This window comes from Epargyreus clarus, unplaced genomic scaffold (genome assembly GCF_041222505.1).
Source record: "Epargyreus clarus isolate Ecla_fem2 unplaced genomic scaffold, WU_Ecla_fem_2.2 ptg000024l, whole genome shotgun sequence".
Classification (NCBI taxonomy): Eukaryota; Metazoa; Arthropoda; class Insecta; order Lepidoptera; family Hesperiidae; genus Epargyreus; species Epargyreus clarus.
Window position 1 is genome coordinate 13,409,529 of NW_027332231.1, and position 19,551 is coordinate 13,429,079.

Here is a 19,551-nt window from a genome sequence, read left to right on the forward strand (position 1 = left end):
TTTATGAACGCATCCTGTAAGGCGTAGGATGCATCATAGTCGCCACGTACTGCGCTTCATATATCTATAAATGTTTTATTGTTGGAATATTGTGGTCCAAATTTGTCCTCAAAACCATTTATTGTAAGCGTCCGATGAACAATCGACAGTTGGACTCCATATTGGATCCATCGGTCACCGCACGTCGGCCATATTGTAAATCAGTATGCGTAACGCGTTTCCCGCCAAAGACATTCGTGCCTCACCCAACTCTGAATAGAAAGAATCATGATGAAGGAATTTATGTTCGGTTTGTGTATGTGATGCGTATGATATACGATGAATAAATAATATGGGTTTCTAGGAATAAAATTGTTTTAAAATGCGTGCACAGCTTATTGCATATCGTAAAGCGTCGCTTGCCGCTGTATATATTATAGTATGACGGTCTCATTTGCATATTTATATTGTTTAGTTATTTCTTATATTTTCATAGTTTTAAACAGTTGGAATTAATTAGAATAAAAAAATCTCGCGCACATGTGTCTTTGTCAGGGCAGGGTCTTAAGTATGTTAACATTAACGAACTTTATTTAAATTAAGTAAAAGTAATTTATACATCAGAATTTGAAGGTGGCAGAATCCTCTGCGGTTCGACTCCGGCTGCACTACTGCCACACGTATTTCTGCCTAATAACAACAGTGGAATGCGCTACTGCGTTCTGGTTTGAAGGGTGTGGTAAGGAAGACATACTATTCAGAGAGATTCCAGCTTAGTCCTCAGGGGTAGAGGCGCACCTGTGGCTGACCCCAGACACAAAAATAATCTTATCTGAGGTTGATTACAGATCTCCATGGGCGGCAGTAGCTACTTAATATCTAATGTAGTTTAAAGTACCCAAACATTCAGACTAGTACTTTAATAAGTACACACTCCAAAGGGTTAAATTTTATATTATTTATTTTCTGACATATTTCATGAATACACAGGATTTTTAATTTATCTATTTTGATGTTATATTTTTCGTTATTATCTGCAATATTACTCTTTAAAATAAGTAAATGAAAAATCACGATTTACGAACGATGTTTCTCTGTACAATACTTTAGAATGTCAATGTCAGTTTGACAATGACAGAATGACATACCATCAATGTCAATTTGACGTGTTGAATGGCAACAAAGAGTATTGATATTGATCAAAAAACAGAATACAGATTTGATCTTACTTCCTAGAGATATTTCTTATTGCAAAGAGTTAGAAATATAACCAAAATGCGGGATTTCACAAGTATATTGAACATCATCTTCATAATAAGTGGTGGAGTATTAACTTTCGTGATTTTGTTCATATTTGCCAAAAGACAGATCGCGAGGTTTGCACTTCGGTCCCGTCGCGGTCCTCACGTCCCTATAGGCATTGGGGCTAAGAAAGTAAGTCTTGTGTACATGTTTTAATCCTTTACTGCCCTTGTGCTATCAGATTCCTTTCAGAATACGTAAGGTTAAGTGTGATATTTACTTTGGAGATGTAAACGCTTTTTTATGAAATTGATCTAGTAAATAAACTCATGAGACTAATGACTGACGTATTTCTTTACGTCCGGGACTCAATCTATCCAAAGATTTGCCCACAAATTCTATGGTAAGCAAACAATTTATAGTTTTATTATAAAAAAACAGGTGGTAATTGGCAATGAAATTCTGTAATTTCAAACCAAAATTTATATCAGTGGTGACATTGTATAATAACCATAAAAATTTTAATATACAATGATACAAGTCTAAGTGAGTGTTTATATAATAATTCCAGTGTCTGAAGAAGGAGATAGAGCGGAGGATAGAAGCTGTGCCCAGGATCATGTATGAGCCCAAGCTGCTGAGTGCTGAGCCCTCTCACTACATTCTGGAGCCCCAACAGCCATACCATTATAGATTCAGAGCTGTTGATGATGTCAAAACTTTAGGTAAGAACTTCTGACATGATACTTATTAACATTAGATTCAGTTAGTGGTACCATCTATAAACAGATACAATCTTTGTTAGTTTGACTGTGGCAGTCTCATTTTCACACCTGTTGCTGTTATATTAATGCTGTATTTTATTTATGAAAATGTAGTAGATGTACTTGTTCACATTAGACTGCAATAATTTCAGGGGTAGTACATGTCAGTAGTCAGTCACATGTGTTAAAAAGTGTCCTTTATAAAATAGTGGAAATTTAAAGGCTTTCAAAAGAAAATGTGGTTCATCCTTATGAGATCAAGCCTCGGAATCACAAGTGAATCTGGAATCATTTCAGGTAGGAATATCTAATCTTATCTGGGGTTGATTACAGATGTCCATGGGTGGCAGTAGCTACTTACCATCAGGTGGACTGCAACCTCGTCTGGTACTCCCATATTATAAAAAAAAATAGATTTTGGATAAAAGTGTATTAATTTTATAATATGTATTTCAGAAGAAGAAATTGCCCGACAAGACCCAGGTCTCAAACGGCGACCGAGGGAGTCGCTGCGTGCGTTCCTTCTCTCGTCCCTGGCGGCGCCGCTCGACGGCCGCGGACAGAAGCTGGTGCACCAGTTCTGTGACGCATACGAGTGTGCCCGACACCATCCTGCTGAGTTTGGGGAGGACGAGTACAGGGCGTATGGGAGGTTGCTGCTGAAGTTGTTGGATGCGTGAGTGGTGTATTGTTTTGTGTTATAAAAGTATTGTGAGGTTTGTTTAAACATGGGAACATGTAAAAAACTCCTTATCTCTCACAGTCAGTGGCTGAAGCCCGCTCCACATTCTCGTTTCTTGTGCTTTTTCTCGCGTTCTCGCGATAATGTGGAGCGGGTATAACAATTGGTTCATTTAAACATAGTTTAAAAGGTTTTTAAGTGCTTGTTGCGTTGAAGCGCTGGCGGGCGCGGTGGACGTCGCCAGTTCGTGTTCACGTTGACCGCCAGGCGTTTGCGCGACTGTGATGCGTTGTCAGGGGTTGAAAACATGGATGAAGACTTATTTTTAATCGCTAATTAAATAAATTCGGAATCTATTCATGAAATGTAGCTTAGGTATATCTACCTCATAAAATCTCCGCAGGAAAAATACTCTTGAATCATGACAAAATTGATACTTCTGCTTCATATATTAAATATAGTATATGTTTGTTAATCTCCAGTGCTCGGCTGCTGAAGAGTGTAGGTTGTGGGCGTGGTACCGCGCGTGGTTCGCCGGTGCGCCGCCCACGCTTGTTGGATGCCGCGCGCCTTCGCCCCGCCGCCCTGCCCGCTAACCACTATACTGCACTAGAGGTAAGTCTCCCTTGTTGTCCTTCAGAGTTCTCCTATTGAGCAATGACGGAAGTGATCATCCTACCATACCATGCAACTTCCAGCTGAAGAATGCCATCACGTCATGAGAACAGTTTTTTCAAAAGACATTGCTACTCGACATGTAATTATGGAACATTAAAAGGAGTCTCATCCAAATTGTAATTTGACAATTAACTTGCAATCTAATTTCAAATCATGTTCACAAAACAACCCACAAAAGAACAATTTTGAAGGTGGTAGTCCTCTGTGGCTGACCTCAGGTAGGAATATCTTAACCTATCTGGGGTTGATTATGATTATTACAGATGTCCATGGGCGACAGTAGCCACTTACCATCAAACTACATGTTCGTCTGCTACTCCTAAATATATTATTAAAAAAACAACCGTTTGATGCTCAGAACCTGCCAGCGGAGGACAAGATTTGCGAGGAGATAGTGCGCGTGGCGGTGCGCACGTGCGAGCCCGCGCCGCCCGACGAGACCGCCGTCTGAGGCCGCGCCCGCCGCCCCGCCCGCCCGCCGCGCCCGCCGCCGCACACGCTGTAGGGCGGCACCCTGTGGCGCGGCGACAGGGGTCGGGGGTGAATGACCTGGCCCGCCCGCCGCCACACACGCTGTAGGGCGGGCGGAGGATCGGAGACACCCCATGACGCGGCGACAGGGACTGATAGACGTGGCTTGGACTTTCATACCCCCACTCCACAATCTCGCGAGAGCCTTGCGAAAATCTCGTCAGAACTCGAGAATAACCCAACTCGAATAGGCTCCACATTTTCGCGAGAATGTGGAGCGGGCTTTAGTGAACTAGTACCCCCCACGTCCTGACAGACATTATAGGGGTGAACGAGTGAGAGAGGGGGGACGTTGTGACAAGTGGCAGTGGGTGAAGCATTGAAAGAACAGCTTAGACAAGTGATAGTGAGTGACATATGTTAAGTTCAATAAATGATCATTATGGAACAGGTTGGTTTTAGAAGAGGACAGGTTGGATATGTGCAAAAAAGGAACAGGTTTCTTTATAGAAGACATTTGAGTAGTGGTAATTAATAAAAGGATAAGATGTATAAATGATGATAAATAAAGGTAAAAACAGTATATAAAGGATTAAGGAAATTAAAAGTGGGTAAAAAAAAATATTAACACAGTTATAATTAATAAAGAAAGTAATTGGTAACTTGCCTAACCTTGTAGTTGTAAATTGTGCAAGCACTATAAATGTAGACTGAACTTATTTGTATATTATGCTGGAGTTATAATGTGTAATGGTATAGTTAGAATTACATATGAATGTATTTAAAACGAGAAGTATTCTATGATATTCAGTTGTAATGGTATGATTAGAACAATTTATGAAAATATTTAAAATAGGAAGAATTCTCTGGGTGTAGTTTCGGCTTGTGAAGCAGTATTATATCACCGTGTGCTCTCTGAAATTTGAAAATTGGTGTTATAAGTATGATATGAAAATGGTTATCAATATTAAAGACCCTACTGTACGAATGTAAATGTGTGTGATAGAATATGACACAATTCAATAACAAAATATAGTTACAATTGTGATATAATTTATTACATGATAATACTTATTTTATATTATTGGTACTATGTATTACTGAAAAGGTATTAAAATAAAAAATGCATTCATTTTCGAGCTTATTTATTTACACAAAATCAGATCGTAAATATTATAAAATGTATAAATATGGCTTCATATTGAATTTGGCATATTATAGTAATATTTATAGACTTAATGACCAATCTAGGCCAATGGTTGCACTTATATTAGTATGTACAAATTACATAGATCTTTTTCACTTATGTATTTTATTTACACATTTAGATAAGTTAGGACTTAATATTACTTATACGCAAGTCCGGAACCAGCTAAGACTTATCCAGTTTACTTGCATCCAGGGCAGAATGTTCGTCTCTATAAAAGAACAAAGGTTATTAAAAACTTTTAGTAATTAAACAGAAATCGGTATGAACAAAAACAAATATAAACACTCAATGCTCAAAACACATTATGTTAGTTTGTTATAGATGCTACGGACATACAAAAAGATGAATAGACAAATACCCAGATCCAAACCAAAGATTTAGTCTTTTATATGTTTTTTTCGCCGGCCCTAAACCACTTGCATGTCATACCAGTAGAGAAAGAAACATCAAGTTATCATGATAATCACAAGATATGAGCTGGTATGATAGATAGTAATCATACAAAACTTCAATAGCATGATTCAGAATATGTACAGCGACATCTATTAGCGGTACTGGAACTTCAATATTCGCTTACTAAAAAAGCAGGAATACTTACTGAAGCTGATTTTTTTTTTCAATGTTACATCAAGCTTAGTAATATATAGTACAATGACGTAGCATCGTAATAATTTTATTAATTATAATTATATAGTAGAAGCAGATTAAATATGCATCGCTGTTACATGTAATACATACAGTTTGATTTGTTTTAAATTAACTCTCCGTTCCTGTAATCGGCCGCAAAAACAATAAACATGAAGTAAATTACTCATTTTTACACTTCTTTGACAAAATATTACAAATAATCTTTGTCATACTGAGGTCATCGATTATAAAAAATATTAAATACTATCTCTTGACCATTAAGTTTTTAAATGTTTACAAAGAAATGTGTACGGTTGCATAACCATCAGCTTTGTTAGCCTATTACTTGATATAGGCCTATAGTCTGATTCATAATTAGGTGTCCAAAATGTAAACAAAGAAATGTCATTGTCAAAATTCGATGACAGGTATTGCAAACCTTAACAAATTAACAAGAAACGAAAACTTTCACAAAATTCAACATAAAACAAAAACTTAATAACTGCACACAATTAAAAAAACGCGCTATGAAAACTAGAAATAAATCGAGTTCGATCACGATCACGAAAATGAATAATATCAACTACGAAACTTAAAAATGGCGGCATAAAAAATGTTTTGGATGCCAATTGTGTGACCATTATCACAATTTAATTTTCTCTCATAAATCTTGTTTTTTATTATTATTACTGTATGAAATGAAATTGAGTTAATATAAATATTGGAAAATGTGAATTGATTTTAATTTATTTAGATTATTATTTTATTATCGATGTATTAATTTAATATTGTCAAAAATAAGAAATTGCCATTTGACACATATTTTCTTGATAGGTCAACACCTTTGTTTACATTTTGGACACCTAATTATGAATCGGACTATACCTTATAAAATGAAGGCTTAGTGCAGTAAGTATTGCCAGTCTTTAATTTTTAATATTGTGTATCGCATCAAACGATATGTATGTGAAGAGCCTATTACTTTCAAAATTAACATTTTGGTATTTATTAACAATTATTTGGTTACAAAAATAAAATACATTTACTTACAATCTCATCCAAACCTTCTGTGTGGCGAATTGTTCGGTGTGACGCAGTGCGAGGAGGGCTCGCTGGCAGCTGAGCGCCGTCGCGGAGTCCTGGGTTGCGTGCCGTGTGTGGCACAACCATTCTAGCATCTAAAAATATTTTAACTCTCAAAACTACCATGAAGTTCACAAAGGTAGTTCACAAATGGTGATTACTGTATACACATAATCTGATTTGGGATATACGGCGATTGTATACTTATTTGCAGAAAATGGAGAAACTTAATTATGAATATGTTTTAATTAAAAGATTGTAACATCCTTCGTGATGTTCTGTTTTGAAGAGTTTGGTGAGGCATGAGCTAAATCCTATTGGGAGGGGCTTATTTACGAATATCTAATTGTTGGTACATAACTACTTGCCGTTCGTTGAACTAAATTATTGTTTGCTACTGTTCGATAAAGATAAATGCACGAAATCCATAATTTAATACAAAATGAAATAAAAATATGCTATGTTTGATTATTATTAGTTTATGCCACATAATACAATAACAGTATGCGGCATAAATAATAGTAACCTAATAATAGTAAACAATAGCATAATATAAAATAGAAATATTTATTTGTAAAAAATAGCTTTTCACAAATAAATATTTCTTTCTTTCTTCCTATTAAATACATACGGGTTGTGTGCACGTCGCCCAGGCGGGGCGCGCCGCCAGCGCCGCGGCGGCGGCCGGCAGCATCGCCTGTCGGGTGCTGCGGTTGCAGACCAGCGCCTCGCTGTCCGGCTCGAAGGACCAGTGCCCGCTGAACACCACCACGGCCAACATGAACACGTCGCACAGGTACAGCTTCGACGACTCGTTGTCCGTTCTACGGGGAAAACATCATAGACATATTTCTGATACATATTATAGAGATTGAACGAAATTGTTAAAATGTTTAAAAAATGTTTTGTTGTTGTTTTAAATGTTTAAAATTAAATGTTTAGTAACATTAATTATTATTATTATTTTTATAATGTAGGAATAGCAGACGAGCATGCAGTCCATCTGATGGCAAGTGGCTACTGCCGCCCATGGACCTCTGTAATCAACCTCAGATAGGATTAAATATTCCTACCTGAGATCGGCCATAGATTTGCCGCTACCCTCTGAAAAGTATGTCTCCCTTACCACACCCTTTAGGGCTCGAACACAAAACTGCGATGCGACGCGATGCGAATTCGCAACGCAGAAAATTGCGATGCGAATTGCTGCGATGCGATATCGTGCGGCGTAGCGTCTCTCAGGGTGACCAACAACAACAACCACTGTGCGATGCGAATCAATTCGCAAGTTCTTGCGATGCGTCGAGGGAGCTCGCAGATTTTTGCGATGCGACGTCGCATCGTAGTTTTGTGTACGAACCCTTAAACCAGACCACAGCAGCACTTAATACTACCGTTAATAGACGTGGCAGCGGTGCCACCCGAGTCGAACCACAAATGGTTCTACCACAACCCTTACTGCAATACAATATAATACTTATTAAATAGTAGCAATTTTTCTTACTATAGCTGTAATACTTACTCTTTGAAAGCCACCTGAGTCCTGGCCATGAGCTGCAGCAGCCACTCCGTCGTGGCCTCTGCATCAGGCGGTGCCGCTCGGAGCGCGGGTAGGAAGCAACGTAGGGAAAACTCTTGTTCGCTACAAACATCAATAATGTGTTAAATTTATGAGGACCAGGTAAGAAAGTTTTGTGTTGACATTTTATCACACGTTTTAAATAATAGTTAGAGTAACACTGAACACTGCAATTATAAGGCAGAAATAGCTATAGCGATGGTGCCTCCTGAGTGTAATCATTGTCTAAGACATGTTAAATATTAGCGTAAATGTAATAGAAGTTAAATTTGGATACGAAAATTAACTTCATACGCAACACGCAAAAGAGCGTCAGCAAAAACTAGCACGCGTGTTAGTGCGTCGCTCACCAGATTTGGTAAAACAGAATACGAGTGTACGTCTGCCGCGTGCAAATGTAGCATGTGCTCGCCACGCTTGTAAAAATCGCATACGCACGCGCCTATGGCGTTCCTTATACTATTTTTCTATAGAAATACGCAACTCGTGCTTCCGTTTATCAGGTTTTAGGAGACGTCCGAAAAGCGTCCCCGTTGCACTGTTAGATACATCACTGCAGTTCAATGTTTCAGCAGTTGCTGTAAGTAAACTGACAAATTCGGCACTCTTTTCGGTGAAACCGTATGGAAGAGTCGTAAGTGCGTCGTAGATAAGAAATGTTTTCTTGTCCTTGTAGGTCATCCTAGAATAGGTCTATAGTATCCCCTGTCGTAAGAGGCGACTAAAAGGGGGCTTCCGGGCGGCAAGAGTGGGAGCTCGGATCGTCCAGTAAGCGACCCCGGGAAAGACGGCGGTATGTGTGGTCGTAAACACCAGATATCTAATAGTACTTACGTGAGTTCCCCAGCGTGCGCGTCAACGCTCTCGTTCAGCCACACGAGCGGCGCCCGGCACTCCGCCCCGGCGGCGGCGGCCAGGGCGCTCCGCACGGCGCTGGACTTGCGCAGCAGCTCGCCCGACACCTCCCACCAGCCCGTGGGGCTCGTCATCCGCTCCAGGTACTTCGTGGACAGCAGTGTGCACACTTCGGTGTACGTGGGCCACGCCTACGGCATATATGTGAAACTTAACATACATCAAAGGATATTGTTTAAAGGGGGCAAGGAGAGCAGTTGTGCTCCCCTAGATATTCTAAAATCATCTCACACAATTTTACCGCTAAGAGGGACGATTGCCTTCCTCCCTAGAAGTTCAAATGCCACTATTCCATCCCTTGGGTACATTGTATGTTACTGACCCATTGCTGCAGCAAATATTATATAATTCGTAACAAACACCTCTTCATAGATATAACATATATGGTCCCAATCCACGCACATTATTATCGAAAAATAACTTCATTTTACAAGCCATTATTTTAATTCTTTAAATATTATTGGTAAACACGCATATTTATTAACAAAAATTACAATTCATATTTTGTAATTAACTATGATCATAACATAAACTTACCACATTATCATCCGTGATGATGGCAAAATAGTTCTCAATAGTTAGCGATAATAACGTCCTGTTTGCGTCATGAATCTTATCACACTGAAGGCACTCCTTAATCCTGAGGAGTTGTCTAATGAAAAGGTGGTCTCCAGAGTCCTGGTTTTTGGCCTTTACCCTGGGGAGAGTGGCGAAGGATGCAGCGAGCGACGCCTCGATAGGGGTTCGTAGGGTATTTGGTGGAATACTTCGGCAGAGGATCGGTAGATTATCAAATAGCAGCATTATGTCGAACTCCTGAAAAGAAAAAGTGATTAACATTACATATTGCAACAAGTTATCCGAAAATAAATTTGATGTAATTATTCGATGAAACAAATTATTGTAAAATTCAAGGGGAGCTTAAGGTCGTACACAGGAAAAGTCTGTCAAATGATTATTATCCTTCTTCATTATATTATTCCTTTAAAAAATGTTTAGAAATGTTTCAAAACTACAGTATTACAAGAAACTTACATCACCCGTCCCATCCACATCTTTCAAGGCATTCTCTACAAGATTCTTGGCGGTCGGTGACACAGAGGCTTGCCGGGCGGCCAGCTTGAAGCAGCCCGCCTTCCAGTGCTGGCCCTTCTGGTACGCGGAGTGGAGGAAGTTCAGGTCCAGTGGTGGCAGCGGCTTCGAGTACTCTGTCGTTAGGGTCTCGAAGATCGTCAGGAGCGCCGCTTCAGGGAAGTCGTAGGATGGGGACGTGACCTGCGAATAGATTGTTTTCTTTTTTATATTTTTTGTCTTGTTGAAGTAATAATGACATTATGTGGCCAACCTTTAGACCATGTAAGGCTCAAAAATTATATTCTAACTTTATAATGAAGAACTAATAAAAAACATTCAAAAGCGACATTATAATCATATTAAATTTTAAATTAAAAATTGTAAATCAAAATTCAGATTTGAAAGTCAAATTCATAATTTAGATTAAAAAGTTGTCTATAGTACATTTATATTCTTAATTTAATTTCAAAATTATATTTTAAAACTTTCTGTCAGTCATTTCCCACCTGTTTCGAAAGTATTCTACTCCTGACCTCTGATCTGATCTAAGCTGACCCACTGTACCCTGATATGAGTTGACCTCGCGGGCTACCAGCGCCGTCCCCAGGGTCTGGACCCCAGAGCCCCCAGGGTGCACCCACCTGCCTCCTGAAGCAGTCCCCCAGGCCGCGCAGCACGCTGGAGGCGGGCAGGTAGCCCAGCGACTGCGGCTCCGCCCGGCCTTCGGTCTGGTACACCCCGCTTCTGTACGAGCTGACCTCGCGGGCTATCAGAGCAGTCACCAAGTTCTGGACTCCGCCCAGAGCCGCCTGGTTCGTGTATTTAAACACTTCGGGCCAGACTTCACCTGTGAATAGTGGAAATTTAATTATTAAGACATTTTAAAGAATGGTTTCTGATCAGTATTTAGAACTGGTCAAAATACTGATTATAAATAAAAGGAGTAAATTCAAAATTTAAAAGGTTTTAAAAGGTATGACGTTTCTGTCATAACACACATTGTACGGACAGTCGGTATTCAGATTTCGTCACGGGACATATATAATTATATATAGTATATTACGGGGGGTCCAGGGGACCTATTTGGGAGTCGCGAGTGTGTGCATCACGGTCGATCGGTCGCCGAAGGGAGCAGCGCACCACTCTACGGTATTTATACATTTATTCACCTACACTATCGTCACTAGCGCACAAGGATTCCAAATTATATTTCGGATCAACCAGCGACCTAAAACTCTACAGTTTCATTGGATTTTATAGAAGATACATTATCAAAATTTACTTCAGATCAGACAGTAAACAAATATTGATCAGCTGAAACAAGAATGCCACATATAAAGACTATTAATATACATGCAAATTTGGTACTTATTCTTATTTTATTCTCCTTCAACAATATTACAATGTTAACAGCAGTAAATATATTAAACATGTATTAATTGTACACTATACTTTATATACCTTATTGTAATAGTGTGGATCGACTTACATGGTATATAATCGAGTACATCCTCAGGTTTCCTCGCCGCGTCTGCGGGCGTCTTACAAAAAGATGCCGGAAGTTTCACTGTTTTTCTGTAAATCTATAACAATCATTCTATTAGGCGCATAAAAAACAATAATCATTTTCATTGACCTTCCGCGTATATGACAGTATATAGGATAGAGTATAATTCTAAAGTACTACTGTAGCGATCTTATTCAAACTTATAACATCAATTATTCTTGATTTTTTAAAGTACAAAGTCAAATACCGAACATCTGACCCGGCAATACTTTAGACGGTCACGTATGACCGCATTCTAGCATCTTTGCTGGCCAGGCGTATGTTTGGTGAAATACTGGAAAGCAGAGTCAGCTGTACGCTCGTGTCTGACCCCCGACCATCAGGGGGCCGACCGTCCGCTCGGTAATGACGCGACGAGGACCGAACCACACACTTAACAGTGGGGTTAGTCTATTTTTAATACTTGTTCATTATATTATAATGTTTTAAATAACATTATAATTATTATTATGAATAAATATTATAAATCCAGGGGGCATTCGACCACCTGAGAATCTGCCCGGGCAAAGAGGGTATCCTCGAGACCCGAATTTTCTGCTCACCACTCTTTATATAATATTGCCGCAATATATGTGCGCCTGGGGGGTAAGACGTCCCAGTGATAGATAGGCCGTGTCAGCTATGGGCCGGCACGTAGGATCACAAAGAGCACGTCTCAGGTTGCTAACCGTGGAAGCCTATTAAAGGAGATCAACTCTCATCTTATTGTAGTTTAAAACTATCAATCATCCGTGTCACGCAAATCCTGCGCTTATCATTGGCGCCTATCTTTTGCATATTATTTAGAGTATTGTACATTCCATTCAAAGTGTTCATAATAAATAAGTTTTAATCAACACATATATTTAAGTATACTTTCAAACCGCACCCAACACTATTCGTTCCTAAATGTTGGTCCTTCGAGCCGAATCCCTACAAGTACCTTTAAACGTCCTTATATACCAAAATTGCACATCACTTGACCAATTTAGCCGACTACCTCCAATAAATCCTCAGCACATCACCACAAACTCACCTCGGGCACATCCTTAAGCGTATAATCCGTAACATTATACTTGGCGAGTGCGTCACAGGCCGCGTGGACCACGCTGGGCTGGTTGCCCTCCGCGATGTACCGCCACAGCCTTCGCGCGGTGTCTGCTACCAGCTTGTCGTACTCCGGCGAGGACACGCGCAACGCGGGCACCTCGGCCAGCAGCTTGCACAGGCTGGAACGTGAGGCGTTCCGGGATATACAACGTAGTTGTACCAAAAAATTTGGTGCCAATTTGTCCAACGCCAATCGCATCAAAAAAAAAAAATTAAACACCGCTATCAGTTGCTAACTAACTTTATTATCTACCTGTATTTGTTTAAAGTGTAAGTGTTGGTAATACTTGCATCGGTGGCACGATACACGTTCCAAGCTAGTCTTAAAAGGAGCATAACACAATTTTTTTTTTCAGGATAATAAATGTATGTTTTGCTAATCATCCAACATACGTATATAAACGAGACAGAACATCTTACCCGCACATAAGGCATTCCGTAGAAATTTCCTACACAATAATCAAATGACTGCTATATTTTACCCGGTACATTAAATTGGGAAATATCAGCAAATGAAAAATTCCACAAAAAGTCTTAAACAGCAGTCAAATTGCGACTTCATTTTACTTTTATAGCTATTCCCTCAGGACTCAGGACATGGGCCTCTTTAAGAGGGGTGTAAAAAAAGCTCTCCTTCAAAGCCAGCGATGCAACGGCGACGGTGACTGCGTTCCATCAGGTAGCCCGTCTGCCTTACCGTTAGATTACATATAAAAAAAAAACTAAACTAGCACACGAGGCATTCCAATACAAACTCACGCGATCTGCACCGGCACCCTGTTGTCCTTCCCCAGTCTTGGTTCCAACGCTCTCCACGTGCTGGGCGGGGCGACGGCGTTCCCGCGCCACAGGGAGCTCAGGGCGTGAAGGGCCAGGGAGGTGGCTAGGGCGCCGCCCTTGTCCGCGCAGCGGTTCAGGATCGAGGATATCACGGAGACCAGCTCCAGCCCGTGGGTTGAGGCTCTGCGAAAGATAGAATATACTATAACCTCCACAGACACAACTCAGCCAGAATTAAACTACCCAAGCTCGTCTGTAAGCAAGATATGACAAGAAAACATTTAAAAATTTATGAAGTTACTTAGCAATACAACTGTAATTTGGCATCTTGATTAATCATATCACAAGTATTATGTTTTTAAATCTGAAACCAATTATGTGTAACATTTATATATCATTTTATTTTTCAATTTTGTCGTGTAATATTTACAAAATCTGAATTAGGATACTTTATATCATGTAGTCAGTGCACTATACCATTATCTTGTAACTGATACAAAAATACATATTTTTTCTTATGTTATTCGGCAAAATACATTACTCTAAAGGTTGTGTCCCTGGTAGCAACCCGTCCGGCCAGCCCTTAACTGACGCTAGTTTCAAGTCAAACATGTAATAGCGATACCATTTCTCAAACCACTAAATGTACTCAATAACTTACCTCAACTCACAAATCCTCTTGACGGCGACCGCCTTAGCAATATCCACTTCCCATTTCAAATCGTCAGGTCTACCCGCCCCGGAGTCGACTAATACTTCTTGTAGATATGGGAAACACCTAACCTGTTTCCATAGACACAAATTAATATAATACTAATAGTTGTGTATGTGGGTAGGTGGGTATAGTCCGAGTAAAACTACTAGTCCGCTCTAAATATAGAAATGAATCGCGTAGCCATAGCAAATTGTATGACTACACCTCCTCACAACAACTTCAGAGCGGACTAGCAGTTTGGCGTGGACTATATTTGTTTAGTGTGACGTCACTATTGTCATAAGATAAATGCCGACTGATTCTGTCTGTGCACAACCGTCGGCCAGAGCAGTCGTGCTGGTGCGTTAACGAAATAATATTGCTATCAGTAGTGTATAGGGCTCTACACAAATAAATAATTCTAAGTTTAAATATGGTAGTAAACTTCTAGCAACAGTGAGTGTGATACTGTGTTCTAAATTGATGGCTGATGTAAAACAAAACCTTATATAGTGTGATTCTATTTAGTAGGGCAATGAGTGTCTAACTAGAATTCCTTTTACTTGAATTGAACAAAAATATGTTTTTTAAACTTACCTGTGTTTCAGCTAAGCTGGTATACAGCATGATCAATAGAGAAGTTGGTACACCTTTGTTGGTTTTCAATTTGTTGAGGACTGAGACAATGGATGGTACATTCTCCTGCAACATACAACTAAAATATCAGGCAGAGTCTACATTGTACCACTGTGCATCGTGCAATTAGTTGTAAATTACTGACATACAGAAAATTGTAGGTTACATTTGATTCCTGTCTAGATAAACCAGACATTTAGAATTATGTACTGAGGCTAAGTATTTAATATTTATTTCCTTGTCACCGATGACACTGAAACTTAGTATAGGTCTATCAGTGTCGAATAAGTTAATTATAATATGCATAACTTAGTTAAATAAAGATTGTAATGATAAATAATGATGTAATGATAAATGATGAAACATGTCTATTTACCTCTGGCTCTTTATTTAATATGTGAGCGAGATACAGATATATTAGAGATATAGACATATTTTGTATATCAGAATCCGCCATTTTGAATCCAAATTATATGAAGAGAAATGTAATTTCATTACCTTAGTGGAAGCCATAAGCGGTAACCCTCTTAAGCATTCCAGCTTGATCTCAGGTCGCTCATCGTTCGCTATTTTATACATGAGTGCTGGCAACACCGCCACCGACACTTCCTTCTTCAGCGACACCAATTCTATTACCACCTTTATGGCCTTCGACACAATATTCTCACTCCCTTGCTTTATAAACGCGAATCCGACAAAAAATGGAAGTAGCTGCAGTTTCAAAGTATCGTTCGAGCCGGCTATAACGCTGAACCACTCTTCCAATTTAGCCGGGTTATCCCGAATTCTCTCGTATGTCTCAAGCAACTTCGATATAGTGAAGAGATGTTCATCTGTATAAACTAGCATTTGGTATATGGTATTGGACCTTAAGTTCGCCATATGTAAGCCATAATGTTCATTATTGTCCTGTTTGTAGGAATCTAGTATTTGTGAGGCGACTTTTAATGCGTTCGCCGTGAGATGCGAGGGTAGATGGAGCCACTGGAGGGAGAGGCCGATAAATGCGTTCAAACATACTGCTGTGTATTCATACTTCTTTGTTATGTTGAGACCTGGAAATGATTTGCATCAAATTAATAAAACTTTAAATCTGTCTGACAGTATTTGAAACTGGCGATGACAGAAGTTTCACCTTATATTTTTCCTCCTTCCGTCCTCTAAGGGGGGTTAAATAAGGAGATGTAAACACGTTATTTATAAATAATATAGATCTTTAAAATATTTAACCAATTAAAATATATTTCCGCGTGGTTAAAGAAATGTGATATTTTTCCAGATTCTTCGTTCGAAGTACCAAAAGCTGAGTCCATCTGATAAGTAGTCACTACCACTCATTAATATTTACAAAGAACTCCACATGTTTATAAAGAAAAAAGTTTCCATTTCTTCATAGACTCTTTTTTGATAGACTCTTGAAGACTCTTATTTGGGAAAATACCAACATAACAATAAAGCACGTCTTTATATACTCACACAAATTGAAAAGCTCATGCAAGTACAACGCAGAGGTGTTGATGAGGTTCTCCAAGAGCAGCATCAGAGTGAGACCGGCCACGTTCTTCAGCGGGGGAGAGTTCAGCGCAAAGCACCTCTCTATCAGGTTGTAGCACGCACGAGGATCTCGACTGGCGACAAAAGACATTTAATTATTCATTTATTTGTTGTATTTATCAATGAATTAATGATAAAGTATTCATTCATTCTATTTAATATTTCATCGACAGTTTAACAATGTTGGGTCGTTTTACGTCTAGATAGCTTATTGGGGCTAATCTCGAAACACTAACCTGTTTCTAAAAGCATTTTGCAGAACGTGGTACTACTTTCCACCAGGACTAATTGGCATTTTTAATCTAAAACTCATGCATTGGATGTGGACAGAGATTCGTATAGATTTTGAACAATTTTTTAGAACCATTTCCATCTATATTATGTCATTCAACGCATTTTTAGGTGAATACTTTCCATTGGGCGAAATGTCTGTCTTATGGCTATAAATCTAAATAACTCACTAATTAGTTAACTAAATAAAGACTAACTAATTTTAAGAAATTACAGCCAAATATACCATAAATAGACCATTGAGACAAGTTACCCATGTTTAATGAGCTCGTTGGACACCCTGGCCAGCAGCGGCAGGAAGGCCATGACGTGCTCCACCTTCTGCTGGTACACCGCCGCGTCCACCGCCGCGGACATCGCCGCGAACGCGCTCTCCACCAGCTTCGGGTTGCAGAACTGGGAATAGTTTACGAGAGCTGTATTAATATGTATTGCCATTGAGCATTGAACCTAAAGCAAGATTTCTCGAACTTCTTCCACGATTTCTCGATTTCTTGATAATAAAAAGTTTAAAAGTAAAGTAAAGTTCTATCAGATTGTATTAATTAATATGTCAGTAATGCTGTAAGAGTCTCTTCAGAGATCTTCATCTATGAAGAACTTATGTGCAGTTTGTGGGTTTATAAATTGTTGCATCAAAAAGGGACACCATAAACACACCTAATACTTATTTTATAACTATGATTTCATAATTGAAACTCCGATCGTCATCACGTGGAACAAATGCGCGTTGGTCGGAGGCGACGATCGAACGGCCAGTAAAGCTTCTCGGCCGCCCCTCCACTGCTTGGTGTTACGTCATGTATAGTCCACACCAAACTGCTAGTCCGCTAAGAGCATATAGTAGTAACGTAAGAGCATACTAACGCAGCTATGTACCTGTGGGTGAAAGCGGGTGACGGGGGGGTCTCGCGCTGTTTTCGTCCCGCTAATATCTACAATTTGCTATTCGACGCGTCTCGTTTCTATATTAAGAGCGAACTAGCACTTTGGCGCGGAATATAATAAAGATTCGACATTCATTAAGAAAGGGTAGTGGTAAAAAATCTCATCTAACACTAGTGATACCACAATGATTTCTATGACATGCCTTCATATATATACCTGCTGACAGCTAATGCAATTCAGGAGTAGTGTGGACTGTGCAGGACTCTCCGGTAGGCTAAGGAGCAGCTGCCATGGTCTGACGCTGGAGCTGCGTTGAGGGTTATACGTGAGCCACAAGAACACTGGCCGGAGTAGTTCTAGACTGTGTGATGCTACTCTGAAAATATTTAAAAATATACAAATAAAATGCAATAGAGTTATTCAATTATTACATGATTAGAATTATAGTAATTATTAACACAATGTCAGCAAAGTAAGGCAAACCTCTTATGCTTATCTAAGCATCAAATCTTACAAAATTAAGCAAAATTGAGGTGTTTAACACTTTTATATTTAAGATTATCAAGAATCGATGACAATACAAGATTTTAATAATTTGTCCTATGCTCCTCATCATAATCGTAAGGAGAAACGATTTTCCTTATGCAAATTTAGCATTTTTAGTTTTTAAACTATAATTATTAGGTAAAATCATGGTCTTTTAAAAATATAAAGCATATGATAATCTACATTGACTACTTACATATAATCTGGGTGAGTGCAAAGCGCGTGCATCTGAGCCAATACATCATCCTCAGCATCTTTGTTCCTCTCCAGCACCCTGATGAACGGGTGTTGAGGGGAGCGGAGAGAGAACTGGCACTTATACTGCTCGCCGGGGACCAGCCTGTACTTCAGGTCCAGTATCAACAGGCCGGCCATTGAGGAAATTATTGCTGTGTAGTTGCTGCAATTAAATGATTATGTTTGGAGTACCTGGTTACATAGATTTGTCATGATATATAGCTATGGCTGTGGCCAAGAGCACTCTAAAAAAGTGATGTAGCATGGTTTCAAAAATTTATTAGATCTATAGGAATTTTGGAAATAAATAGTCTCTTAAATTTGTCGTCAGAAGCAAAGGTCATTTCTCGCACATCCTAAGGAGATTTGAACCCATTAAACTCTACTCCCCCTAATATATGTACGATTTTGCCAATAGTGTTCACCCATCCAACTCCCAACAACCAAAAAGAAATAGTACTACAGACTAAGGTTTACGTTTAAAATTACTTACTGAGTACTGGGCAGCAAAGTGACTACAGTGGACATAGTGTGCGCTATCTCCAGCACCCCCAGCTCCACCAGCGACAGCAGCCCCTGGCAGGCCGTCAAGCTCACCAGCGCATTCGACGACGAACACTTCTCACGCAAAAACTTTAACTCTTCATTCTCCAGAACGAACCTCTGTCGCTCCCCCGGCTTATACTTCGATTTTATCATATTTATCAACTTATCAATAGCGTTCACTACTAATATACTGTTGTTAGTCTTCAGTTTGTATTCTATCTCGTCCATTTTAAAGGTTTTTTAGGGTAATTTAAATGAAAATTATAGATTTCTAATAGGAAGACTAAAAACAGCTGTCGCAACCATATGTTTTATGTCATCGTCAAATATTCGAAAATGCCGGCTTTAGCACTTTTAGGTACGTTCAAGAATCATATAAGTATAAATTATTATTGTTAAAATACTTTTTTCTTAAACAC

General features: G+C 39.3%; 2 protein-coding genes across 3 annotated transcripts; one reads left to right on the forward strand and one right to left on the reverse strand.

Annotated features, from left to right (window-relative positions):
- The first annotated feature begins 1,140 nt into the window (after positions 1 to 1,140).
- Positions 1,141 to 4,949, forward strand: LOC140752100 (protein C1orf43 homolog). Its single transcript, XM_073086270.1, has 5 exons — positions 1,141 to 1,413; positions 1,793 to 1,946; positions 2,442 to 2,661; positions 3,150 to 3,282; positions 3,704 to 4,949. Exons 1-5 carry the CDS (start codon positions 1,255 to 1,257, stop codon positions 3,794 to 3,796), a joined length of 759 nt encoding a protein of 252 aa, XP_072942371.1. The 5' UTR covers positions 1,141 to 1,254; the 3' UTR covers positions 3,797 to 4,949.
- LOC140752098 (focadhesin) lies at positions 4,945 to 19,466 on the reverse strand. 2 transcript variants are annotated; one of them, XR_012103410.1, is made up of 20 exons: positions 19,080 to 19,466; positions 18,546 to 18,749; positions 18,020 to 18,179; positions 17,169 to 17,311; positions 16,547 to 16,698; positions 15,569 to 16,125; positions 15,032 to 15,136; positions 14,402 to 14,523; positions 13,720 to 13,923; positions 12,887 to 13,079; positions 11,794 to 11,887; positions 10,946 to 11,151; positions 10,266 to 10,505; positions 9,768 to 10,046; positions 9,150 to 9,361; positions 8,259 to 8,378; positions 7,368 to 7,560; positions 6,704 to 6,831; positions 5,625 to 5,796; positions 4,945 to 5,234 (listed from the first exon to the last, which is right to left on the reverse strand). XR_012103410.1 is itself a non-coding variant. In XM_073086266.1 (19 exons), exons 1-19 carry the CDS (start codon positions 19,358 to 19,360, stop codon positions 5,189 to 5,191), a joined length of 3,639 nt encoding a protein of 1,212 aa, XP_072942367.1. In that variant the 5' UTR covers positions 19,361 to 19,466; the 3' UTR covers positions 4,945 to 5,188. The 2 variants fall into 2 exon arrangements, 1 of the variants encoding a protein (XP_072942367.1); XM_073086266.1 differs by lacking the exon at positions 5,625 to 5,796.
- Positions 19,467 to 19,551: the final 85 nt, after the last annotated feature.

Bases quoted from the DNA above. Each gene is read 5' to 3' on its own strand.
- LOC140752098 (XM_073086266.1), bottom strand. From the start codon at position 19,360: ATGGACGAGATAGAATACAAACTGAAGACTAACAACAGTATATTAGTA. The intron at 16,699-17,168 runs GTAACTTGTCTC...TTTTGTCGCCAG, and splicing joins AACGAGCTCATTAAACATGG to TCGAGATCCTCGTGCGTGCT. The intron at 6,832-7,367 runs GTATGTATTTAA...AAATATTTTTAG, and splicing joins GGGCGACGTGCACACAACCC to ATGCTAGAATGGTTGTGCCA.
- LOC140752100 (XM_073086270.1), top strand. From the start codon at position 1,255: ATGCGGGATTTCACAAGTATATTGAACATCATCTTCATAATAAGTGGT. The intron at 1,947-2,441 runs GTAAGAACTTCT...TATGTATTTCAG, and splicing joins TGATGATGTCAAAACTTTAG to AAGAAGAAATTGCCCGACAA. The intron at 2,662-3,149 runs GTGAGTGGTGTA...GTTAATCTCCAG, and splicing joins CTGCTGAAGTTGTTGGATGC to TGCTCGGCTGCTGAAGAGTG.